The 12,298-nt window shown below is 32.3% G+C and overlaps 1 protein-coding gene across 1 annotated transcript; it reads right to left on the bottom strand.

Annotated features, from left to right (window-relative positions):
• Positions 1–6,687: 6,687 nt before the first annotated feature.
• Positions 6,688–8,422, bottom strand: LOC140956565 (probable pectate lyase 5). The gene is made up of 4 exons (XM_073413354.1): positions 8,272–8,422; positions 7,445–8,182; positions 7,111–7,249; positions 6,688–6,958 (listed from the first exon to the last, which is right to left on the bottom strand). The coding sequence occupies exons 1-4, from the start codon at positions 8,376–8,378 to the stop codon at positions 6,737–6,739; spliced, it is 1,206 nt and encodes a 401-aa protein (XP_073269455.1). The 5' UTR covers positions 8,379–8,422; the 3' UTR covers positions 6,688–6,736.
• Between the last annotated feature and the right edge of the window lie 3,876 nt (positions 8,423–12,298).

The raw sequence follows: 12,298 nt of genomic DNA, 5'->3' as shown, positions 1-12,298 counted from the left end.
GGCTGGAAAGAATGTACAGCTGATGATCGTCTATCAGTCTGAGCCACTGATCCAACTGATGTTGCTCCCTGGGATCCATGGGAACCTCTCTGTGGACAAATTCTGGCAAAGTGTCCCTGCTGTCTGCAGATACGGCAACTACCAATCACTCCTTGGCATTGCTCAGTGGGATGTCTCCCTCCGCAGGTTCTGCAGTAAACTCCGATATAACTCTGGCTCTATCGTGAACCACTGGAGCTAGAAGAACTGCTGCCAGACTTCTTAAACTGTTTTCCTCTGGCTTTCAGATAATCCTTTTTCCCACCACTGCTACTGCCACTCTCAAATCTAGGAGGTGGTTGCTGTGGTCTTGGTGCTGTAGGAACATACGAAGCTCTTTTCTGTCTCATCAGACCAGCTTCAGCTCCTTTTGCTCTGTTCAGGGCATCAACAAAGTTATTCGGTCGCCCTGTGTTCACCAATGTAAAAATCTCGGGATTCAGGCCATTGATGAACTGATCAGCAACAGCTTCATCATTCTCGGTAACGTGAGGAGCAAATCGGAGCAATGTAGAGAATTTGACCACATATTCTTCAATATTCAACTGACACTGTCTCAAATTCGTAAACTCTGCCCCTTTGTCTTTCCTGTACGACACTCGGAAAAATCTCTGATAGAACTCAGTTTTAAAGACATTCCAAGTGGTATTCGTACCTCGATGCTCCAACGCTCTCTTGGTCGGGATCCACCAGTTCTTTGCAACATCATGCAACTGGTGCCCAAGCAGTTTAACTCTCCGCTCATCAATGTAATCCAACGAATCAAACAGCATCTCAATGTCATCTAACCAACACTCACAGTCAACAGAAGTCTCTGTTCCTTTCAGGGTTGGCGGTTTAAACGACTGAAATCTCTTCAGTAGCATTTCCATCGGAGTTGCTGTCACATCCATCGGATTAGCCGAAGTACTGCCCTGTTCCGGGATTACCTGCTGATCAAGAATCGGTTCTAATTCATTCTCAATTAATACAGTTTACCAATCAAATCAAATAATCAGGTAAACATGTAATAATAAACGCAGTAATCATGCTAGCACACAAAATCAGGAAAGAAAACTCAATCTACCCCGCTCACTAGCTTCTATTTCAGTCTACAGAACCTACAGTTCTAGACCTACTGCTCTGTTCTAGTTTAATCTTAGGAACCTACTGCTCTGAGACCACCTGCTGTGGGGACCCGAACGTTAATTCATTTCTTAATCATTCTTTGGGAATAATTCAATCAATTAAGATAAACAGGGTCTCAAATTTTTTTTTTGTTAAAATGAGGAACGTAATGGAATCAATCTAGTATACACATCAGTATAAAAGTACAAGTGTTGTACAAAATACAACAAACGACACTAGGGTTCAACTACTATATATCAAATGCTGAAACCTAACTACTTCCGATCCGGATCACCACGCTAACTTGTCCTTTCTCTCATCCTCTTCTTGACCCTGATCATGTCCCACCTGTTGTCATGCACACATACAAACACGACAACAGCCGGATAACTCCGGTGAGAATAAAATCCCAGTATAAACAATGAATCAATACAATACATAAAATCATATGTAAAAGCATAAACCATGTATCACAAAACATAAATCATAATTTATGACACATTAGTGAATGCAGATAAAACTCTTTGACTCGTCATTTCATACTCGACTCATCTCTAATCTAGGGATCCTGGTTCCTGGATATTACAATATATCGAATTTCCGCGATAGGAATCGATCAATTCCTAAGCAACATCGATATAAATCAAATATTCATTGTCTTGGCATATCCGTCATAGACTTGGCATATCCGCCAATGCCTACTCTGACAATGTGCAATGGGTCAGTGACTACTCTGACATAATCTGGCACCTCTGTCAGTGACTCTCACTCTATAGCTATCTGCTATTCTCTGCTTTTCTATAACTCAATAGACTAAGCATATTCATTCAAACAATATAAAGGTATGAAACCAATAACATACAAGTATGTGATTTAGGGAAACTCAAGTCTAGTCTGACCCAAGTCGATCTCCCGATTAACATTGATTTATATCTTTCTTTTCGTAGTTCTGACGAAGTTGAAGTCCTGAATTCGAATCTGTCAATACCAATCTAATATGACATATCGAATAGGCATAATATCAATATTCAATTCAACTAAGATCTGTTCTGATCAATATTCAATCTAATTCAATATCGACGTCATAACTGCACAATCTCAATATGTCCAGCAATACAATTGTCAACTGATATCAATCTCAACTCATAATCAATCACAATACAAATCTGATATCAAATCTCAATCAAATCCATTCTAAAAATCATAACCATTTCATACGGTATCTGTTCTTCAGTCTGGTTTTCGATTATACGATGTCTACTATATCAAGAACACCATATATGAATCCTATCAGATTCCTTCAATATCATAATTTCAAACAATAACAAAACATAAGAACACTTACGTCTTGTCGAAGCCTGTAACGAGAGGAACACGGTACTGAACTCGGATTTAAAATCGGATGGCCGGATTTCACAAAATCACAATTCTAAACTATGAAAACTTTAAAGATTTTTGAGGGGAGCTTCTCGGTGTTCTTCTTTTCTGATTCTTGCTGAAGGCATGAAACATATATATATCACAAGTTGCATGCTAGAGAAACGTGGCACATTCTTCTTGAATTTCAGTCGGCGCTCGGGCGGTCACAATTTACCGCTCGGGCGCTGAACGTTCTGTCCAAGCCCTCAACTTATTCGACACTGGCGCTCGGGCGGTCCTTTTATACCGCTCGGGCGCCACAGGTTCTGTCCAACATCTTGGCTTGTATTGCACCGACGCCCGGCTTCTCCACTTGAGCTCCTATAATCTCAATACTGTTAATTAATCCACTTCTGATTACAGTAATTAAATCTCGGACATTACAAAAGATGTAGTAAAAAGAAAACTGGATTTTGGCCATGTACTAAAACACAAAATATAACTAATGGGGACTGAATCATAACAAAATAAAGAACATATGCATTTTTCTCCAAATTCCCCTAAAAATGTTCAATTTTATTTAATTAAAAAATCATGGAAACCTATTTCAAATTTTTTATTTATTTATACCTATCATATCCTAATAAATTTTTTAGTCATTATCTATCTTTTTCATTTTTTATTATAAAAAAACTATTTTAAGTGGTTTTAATTTTAATATAATCCCTAAAATTTTCACATGAAAATTATTTAATTTCAAAAATTTTTGACATTGTGGTAAACACTTGATCATAACAATTGGTATTAGAGTCAATGTAATGGATTCGATTACCACTGATTACAAGTAGTAAAATTATTAAGAAAAAAATTGTTGGGTGCAATAATTGTTTATGTTGGGTAGAACAATCGAAATGTGATGTTTGAGGTGGTGTATGATTTAAAAGGCTTGCATTATATCATTATTACGAACTATAGTTTTTGGCATAATGGTAAACACTTGATCCTAACATATGTACAACCAAAATTTAATCTATTTTTTATTTTACGAGAAACTCATAACAACAATTATCTTGACGCATATCGAGTAAACCCCATAAATTTTATACCCATCCCTCACGTTTGAAAACAATGTCAAATTCATTTCCGATCTTTCAAATTGCTTTAAGGTCATCTCTCATCACTTTTTTTTTTTGGCCAATTAGTTGTATTTGTTAATTTTTTTACTTAAATACCATTTGGTTGATTTATTTACTTAAAATTAATTTAAATATTCACTTTTGTAAAATTAAATTTTATTTTTACAAATTCAAGTATTTTTTGTTAATTTTATACGGAAACAAACTTGTATAATTATTAAATTAAAATTGTAAGAACAATTATACTTACGAGAAAATTTTAGATATGGAATTTTTAAAAAATTAAGTGCTCAATTGTTTTGCCGCTTAAACATGTATAAGAAATGTTCTAAAAAGTGCGAAGCGTGAATATCAAATTTTAAGCTTTTCAAATAAAGCGAGATTTGGATAGGCTTAAGTGCAAAAAATTGTTTTTAATTTTCACTATAATTTTAATTATTTTTAACTAAAATAATAAATAAAAATACCATAAATTTTAGATTAAATTAATACATTTTTAAGTTCTTAAGAACCCAAAAGTATTAAAAATTGAAATAATTAATGATTTCTCACAAATCTATAAAATAAAAATATAATTAAATTAAAGTAATTATCTATTAGGATGTCATATTTAAATTTATGAATGTTCAGTTATTATACATATATGATATATATATTTTGTAATAGTTATTTTAAAAAAAAAATGTTGAGTTCTATAAAATAGTTGTAATCGAGCTTAAGCAGTTCTTTTTTGAACATTGTGTTTAGTTTTATTCTCGATCAATTTTTTAATTTTTTTTTTTACTATAATTGTGACAACCAAAATTTCTGATATTTACTAATTTAGTAAGTAATAAACAATTAAGTTGTACAACAAATTATTATTGCATCTATTTAATTTTCAAAAATATCTCTAATTAACAATTTTCTCACAAGTAAGATAGTCCATATAATTTTAATCTATATTCTATTTATATATTATATTATACATATAAATATCTGAGTTTGATTTGTGAATTTATTTAGTTACCTTTTTCCCACAATTACTTAATTAATGTTTTATTTATTTATTTAGTTGATTTTTCGATTTTCTGATTTAAGAATTGAGATTGGATATGAGAAAAACTTTATTTCATTATTTTGGTTCAAATGACGAGAAATATTACAAAATACTTTAACATGATACTTTTTGGTAAAACGGTAAGTGCTCGGTCTTACAATTGGTATCAGAGCCAAGGTCAAGGGTTCGATTCTCATTGATGGCAAGAAGTGCAATTATTGGGAGGGAGATTGTTGGGTGCAATAATTGTCCTTGCTTGGTAGAGCGATCGAACCGTGGTGCTTGAGCTGCTGTGCGGTTTAAAAGATTTGAGTTACACCATTACCACCAGCTATAGCTTTTGGTAAAGCGGCAAGCGCTCGGTCCTACATTTTATTTTATTTTTAATTTCATAAATTGTGATATTTAATTAATGTCTCAACATATATCTCAAGATATACTTTTCTATAAGTGTCATTAAGAACATGTTAGAAAATATCATTTTTCTTACAATACTTTTCCAAAGAAAATAGACATTGAGAGTATGTAGATTCTATATATTTTTTTGCAAATTTTTCTAATATTTTATTTTATTTATAGTATAATTTGATTAGTTTCATTTATTTCAACTTTATTCATAGAAAGGGAAATTAATGATAAATTTAAAAAAGAAAATTATTTTATACTTTTGTATTAAATTATGAGATAATCCTTTGTTGGGTGCAATAATTGTCCCTGCTTGGTAGAGCGATCGAACCGTGGTGCTTGAGCTGCTGTGCGGTTTAAAAGATTTGAGTTGCACCATTACCACTAGCTATAGCTTTTGGTAAAGTGACATGTGCTCGGTCCTACATCCTTATAATTTTTCTTAACTAAGATAATCATATAATAAATATGAATTATAATGATAATTTATTATCATTTGTTAGAAATTAAAATTTTTATATGTGATATTTTTTAACTGAGTATTACGCATTATTTTATTTATATATGTGTTTATTATATATATTTATTTGAGTGATATTATTTTAAAATTTTATTTAATATGAATTTATTAATTATCAATATTAATTTACAAATGATTCATTTTTGTTATAAAATTAATTATCTATAATATGTATTTTAAAAAAATAGATTTAAACAAAATCATCATGGGGTTAAAAGTTAGCAAAAACACAATTGATATTTAACTTGATAACAAGTTTAATTGTTTTATTTTAATATTATTATGATAATTTAGTTAATCAATAGAATTTTATTTGACAATCGCTATGTGTACTCCATTTAAGTACATTGTGATATTTGTTTTGGTAAAACTCACTATTCTGTTAATGTTATTTTTATTGTTTTTCCATTGTGAATGATATTTGGATGAAAAATATCTTTGCTAAGTTGAGATAGATGTCTTATGTTATAATCACGCTGATTGAAAAATGTTATATAAATAAGTGAATATATATGATTTATCGTCATGATGTATTTTTATTTATCAAGTTTTGATATATTTACATTGATAAATACTCATAAACAAGACGTTATTCAAACGATTTTAAACATTATCTTAATCTCATGATTATGTTTTTCATGATTAGTCATCGCACGTCAACATTCCTAGTTTAATAAATATACAAGTTTGTGCCAAGTATAAAAATACTTGAGTTTGCAAGATAAAATTTAATTTAGTAAAAAATAAAGCTTTGAATTAATTTTATGTAAAATAAACCAAATGGTATTTAGGCAAAACAACTTAAAAAGGCAACTAATTGGCTGCTAAAAAAATGATGATAGATGACATTGAAATGATTTGAAAGATTGAGATGAATTTGACATTGCTTGAGTTACTTTACTACATTCTGCAGAAATTAATGATTAGCCAAATATTAATGTGAAAATTAATAGAGAACATTTAAATACATAGGATTGATAATGAAAGTTACAATTGTCAACTCACCAACCTTTTCTTCCTTTTGACTGTCTTTCTACAAAGGAAGAAAAAGGCTGAGGTTGTGGAAACAAATTGACAAAAAGCTCTTGAAGCCCTGGTGGTGTTTGGTTGATCTTGTCGCGATCGACGTGATCAACATGCGTTGCCTTCTTTGCAGTCGAGTACGCCTGCACTTGCTGTCATCGAGCTCACGAGGGACGATGGCCGCGCACTCAAGCTTGACGCTTTGGCGAAATTAGACGAGGCTCCAGCACCAGACATCGTGAAGAATGCACCGTTAAGCATCAAGTCGCCTTCTGATCTCCAGTTCCATTTCTTCCATTGGCTTTGTGGTGCAGTCTCATGTTTGGTCACCTTGAAAGGCAATAACTTCACATGTCAGAAACAGTACACTCAATAGTTAAATTATGATTTTATTCCATTGATTATGTTACTATTTTAAGTACAAATATATACAATTTTTTATGGTAACATTTGCATGTCTGTATGTATATATTCTCACTCACCTCCTTATGCACCCTATCATCAGGAGCAAGAAATCTATTTCCTTGGCTGTTGATAGTAGGAGCTGCACTTCCACCAATCGCATACTTTCTCCAGTGTGTGTAGTCATTGTTCACAACATGAAAATAGCCATGCCTGCATCTGCAAAATATGTTGAAAACAGTGTCTTTTCAGCCATCGTTTCGCGTGAGACGAAATGTATCATGTATCTCAACAAAATAGCATCAGGGTTGAAATTCTAAACATGTCAAACAGCCATATTAGGCTCGAATTACGCAAGGGTCGTGCGGATGAAAGGATTTGAAAGAGGGGAGTAGGGTGCCTGTCTTTATGTACCTTGGCATCCTCTGGCTGAGCCCTTCTCCGAAATGGTTAAAGGCAATGGTGACTTGCATGGCTTTATCACGTGTGTAACTATCACTATGCCCCAAGAGCATGACCTTATCATGATGTGTCATGTAATTGTTCGAAATGGTGATGGCTGTCGAGCCTCGTATGGCATCGATGAGGCCGTCTTGGCAATTCGACAACGAGCAATGATCGATCCAGATATTGCTGGAACTGAATATAGACACCCCATCACCATCTGATAGGCCTCTCCATCCAAAATGCTTAGTAGAATCCCTCACATATGCATTCCCCCCTATCTTGCAGTCACGTATGTTGATGCCATGTATGATGACATTTGTGACATATTGAATGGTTATGCATGGCCCGTTAGCTATGTGCACACTCACACCTCTGCCATCAATGGTTTTGAACGAGGTTATCATGAGTTCTTGCTTCAGTTTAATGACCATGTCGCGCGAGAAAACGATCCACAAAGGCTCGCTTTGGATGACACCGTATCTCAGAGTCCCCCGTTTTGGATTCACAGCATCATCTCCGGCGTCCGTCACTACATAAATCTTGCCATCTCTTCCACCAGTGGCACCCCTTCCGAACCCAATCGCGCAATCCGCCAACCTCTGCCTATTGTTTTTCCAATTAGGATCACAACTCCAGCAATCGTCGATGGGGTTGCCTGTTCCACAGGATAGAGATCCCAAATTCCTTCTTGACGCATTAACTTTCCTGCAAGAATTTATAGCACATTGTTAAGACTATGTCAAGTTGAACGAAAAATTATGAAACGAAACGTCGTATCGTATCGTGTCGCTTACTCATTAAATTCTTGCACCACTAGTTCAGGGTCTGGAATTGTGGAAGATAATGTGAGAAGTGGAAGCAATAGAAGAAGTGATGTTAGAGGGAAAAGTGGGATTTCCATGTTTGTTTCTTTTTTGATTTGTACAAAGAGGAAAACTGGGTAGTTTTCTGTTATTTCTTGTTTGGTTTTTTATAGGAATGAAATAACATTGACTATCCCACCTTTTCTCCACCATTCTGAAATTTTGCATCTTTCCATGTGATTAATATTCAAATGCCCAATTGTTATTTTTTATGGCTTTTTAAAAATACTTTCTTTGATTTCAAACTTTATTATAATTATTATTATTCTGAAATGCTAAATGATGCAAAGGAAAATTTATTCTGGGCTTGAAGCGACGATCAAACAAATCCATCCACCAAAAAAAATTAACTATATGAAAAATTAGAGAAAAAACATTATAACTCAAGTAAAAGAAAAACACATACATGCATCATTGTATTTCATGTTAATATGAGTGTGTTTTCTACATGAGTCGAGTCGAGTCGAGTCGAGTCGAGTCCATCTTTTGAAGTTCTACACTTCTACTTTGTTTATAAATATTGAGTCTCAACCATCATAAAATTTCTGGTTTTATTATGCTCCAAGATTCATGTAAACCTTAGAAATATTATGATGTTTTAATTTAAAATAGAAAAAATTTGTTGAACCAAGTGATGGAATTATTTTGTGGGTTCACATAATTTAATTAATTGTACATGATCAAGCTTTCTAATATAAAATCCAATAAGAATATAATTAATTATGAGTTTCCAAAATATTAAATAAATTAGTATGATTCACCTTTATGTGTAGAAACTCTGCCCGATTAAATCTTCAATGATTAGTCGAAGACTGCTAAGGTTATATAATGTTATGGTCATCGAGACACAGATAATAACACATACTATATACGACATATATATTGTAGATCTCTCTCCTTCTCCCATCTGAGGTAAGAATAAGGTGGTCGGTTTTCTGTTGTCTTGGAAGATTCATAAATTCAACACTCGATCAATCAATGGATTCTGGTACGTATTTACTCTTATTTATATTTTCTGATCATTCAACATGAATTCCTAGCGTGTTGTGATATATGAATTTAATAACATGATTTAGAGATTTATTTTATTAATAGTATGTCTCTTGTGAGACGGTCTCACGAATCTTTATTTGTGAGACGGGTCAACCCTACCGATATTCACAATAAAAAGTAATACTCTTAACATAAAAAGTAATATTTTTTCATGGATGACTCAAATAAGATATCCGTCTCACAAATTACGACCGGTGAGACCGTCTCACACAAGTTTTTGTCTTTTATTAAATCTTCAACACCAAGAAAATATCAAAACCTCAATATAACATTTTATTCACAATTGATTTTGTATTAAAATATCTCTCCAAATTGTGCGGCAACATTTCAAATTTAAATAAATTGAGATCTTGAGAATTTTCACATACAATTCTTTGGATTTTGTTATAGATTGATTAATTTAAAATTCACCTTTTGTTAGCATCTTAAGCATAAAACAAATTCAACCCCTAAAATAATTGGACCGGGCAATAAGTCAATTCTCGAATAAGTAAAACTATGCAGCAATGATTAGAGCATATTCAACTTATATTTTAATTGATTTTATTCAATTGTTACAATAAAAGTTGTCAAACATATAAAATATTATGTACCTAAATTAATCTTGTGTTGGATGAACTCAAAAGTCGCGAAAAATGAATTTTATAGACAATTTTTTTTTTTTAAAGATTGAAATTTGCCAAGAATTCACATGATATTTCATCAACTTGACGATCTTTTTATGTAACGAGGCATGTGCGAACATGCAACAACTATGTATTATTAAGGAACTTATGAAAAACCATTTAATATCGAATTCGAGTAGAGATGGTCGTTGTTCTTCCTTGATCCAAATTAAACGTGATTTTATGTTTTTAAGAAAACATCATTAGTCGTATTTGATCAAATAGATGTGTGACAATTTTGAGAATGTTTCCAAATTAAACCTCACATGGTTTTAACCGCCGCAACCACAAAACCCATCGATTTTTTTTGTCATGATTATATTTTAGTTTCTTAAAAGGATCCGTATAGACCGACCGTGGACCATTGAATAGACTTTAATTATATACTAGCAACTGAAGCACATACAAAATGCTTCGCATGTGTATAACGAAATATATGTTGGGTGTTATATTGTGAATATTTTACAGATTTGAATATTTTATATAGTGCAATATAATTTTTTTCTCAAAAATAATATTGCTACACATTTATAAACATGATAAACAATATGCAGAAGCAGATCGAGCATTACCTCCAGCCATCGAATGATTTGTAAGTTTTCTGATTTCCTCTGATTGAAACCTTCTAAGTACTCCAACACTCTCTATAGATGGTGTACTTTGTTCTTATGAGATGTGTGCTTAGGGACCTCAATCACCAGTATTTACAGGCATCTCATACCATCAATGAGTGATCTGTGGGAGCCTTATTGTCAAAAGAAGAGGCGAATGCGTGTCTCAATTTTCTAAAGTTGACGCGGCTTGTACCGTTGTAAAAAATGTAGGATATGACCATCGTCATATCCTACCCGTCTTTCCTTCTTTTGATAGATATGTGCCATTTTTTCTTACATTATCCCATTTGGCTCATATATATATAATCATGATTTATGTTATTGTTATGTTTGTTGAACTGTCGAGTGGTTTTGCAGCACCGGGCGGAGGTTCCGCTGGCGGAGCTCGTGGTTGAGGTTGGATTGTTTGGTTTTGCTTCGTTGGAGCCTCCCAGTTAGTCTTTACGGATGTCTTAGAGTTTGTGTCAGTTCTATGTCGTATTTTATTTGTCGGGGAGGTTGTAGGGGTGTTTGACTTGTTATTATTTAGTTTGGATCAGTTTTAGTATGTTTTAAAGCCTTGCCGGCTTAGTTGAACTGATGTTTGAGAATTGTTGACGTGTGCCTGGTCGACACTTGCATGTGATTGTTTATGATTATCACAGCGTCAGTCTTGAGTCATTTTATTAGTTTTTTATGTTTGAGTTTTTCGAGATGTCCTACTTACGGGGAGGTCATGTCAATATTTTCTAGACCCTGAGATCCGTTTTAAAGTATTTTAAACTATTTTCCACGGCAGAATTAAATCAAATTATTATTATTTGATTATTAATTGTCAGTAGAGTAAATAAGATCATATTTGACGAATAAATTAATTAAGAACTCATATAACTTACTTTCAAATTTGTTTCTCAAATTAAAATTCAAGCTGTTAATTTTATGTTATATAATAAATTGTAATTAACATAATATATAGAACGAAATAAACTAAAACAAATTTTAAAAATATATATCCAAACACCACGTATAAGACATAATAGCCTAAAAATCATTCGAATTATGGATTTTATTAACACATAAATCAAAATTTATATAAGTGAAGTATACTAAGGATAAAATATTATCAATTAAAATACTCGTGACTAACTCATCAAAACAATATCAAAACTAATGAAATAATAATATTGATAGTAAAATATATCTCATAATATTCAATTTAAATAATATTTAATATCCTACAGAACTTTTTCACCTTTTGTTTTTTGAATTTTATATCAAAATTGATCTTTTGTAAACTACATCTTATATCAACAATTATGAATGTCAATATGTTAATAATCTCATAAAATATGAACCTCTTAGAAAAATTTGGAGAGTTTAGCTATAATAAGATTTAGACATTAAGGGTCTAAAAGTAAACCCGATCATGGTTCTCAAAAACAGTAAAACCAAAATCAGAGCTAAATCTTTTCTTGGTTTTAATTCCAAAATCAGCTATTATAATATATCAATTTGCTGCATAATTGATAAAAAAAAAAAATAGTTTCAATGTCTCATTTAATGTATAGCTATTTAAATTTTAAGAAAATAAAAAAAATAATAATAAGAAAATTAAAAATTTCACAGTCAAGTAAGTGACAAAAATAT

The sequence above is a fragment of the Primulina huaijiensis genome, chromosome 14 (assembly GCF_012295235.1).
Source record: "Primulina huaijiensis isolate GDHJ02 chromosome 14, ASM1229523v2, whole genome shotgun sequence".
NCBI lineage: Eukaryota > Viridiplantae > Streptophyta > Magnoliopsida > Lamiales > Gesneriaceae > Primulina > Primulina huaijiensis.
Note: the sequence above shows the minus strand (reverse complement) of the source record. Positions and strands in the feature narration are given on the sequence as shown.

Excerpts from the sequence above, each read along its gene's own strand:
- LOC140956565 (XM_073413354.1), bottom strand. The coding sequence starts at position 8,378 with ATGGAAATCCCACTTTTCCCTCTAACATCACTTCTTCTATTGCTTCCA. Across the intron at positions 8,183-8,271 it reads GTGGTGCAAGAATTTAATGA|GAAAGTTAATGCGTCAAGAA; the intron begins GTAAGCGACACG and ends AAATTCTTGCAG. Across the intron at positions 7,250-7,444 it reads CTCAGCCAGAGGATGCCAAG|ATGCAGGCATGGCTATTTTC; the intron begins GTACATAAAGAC and ends CATATTTTGCAG.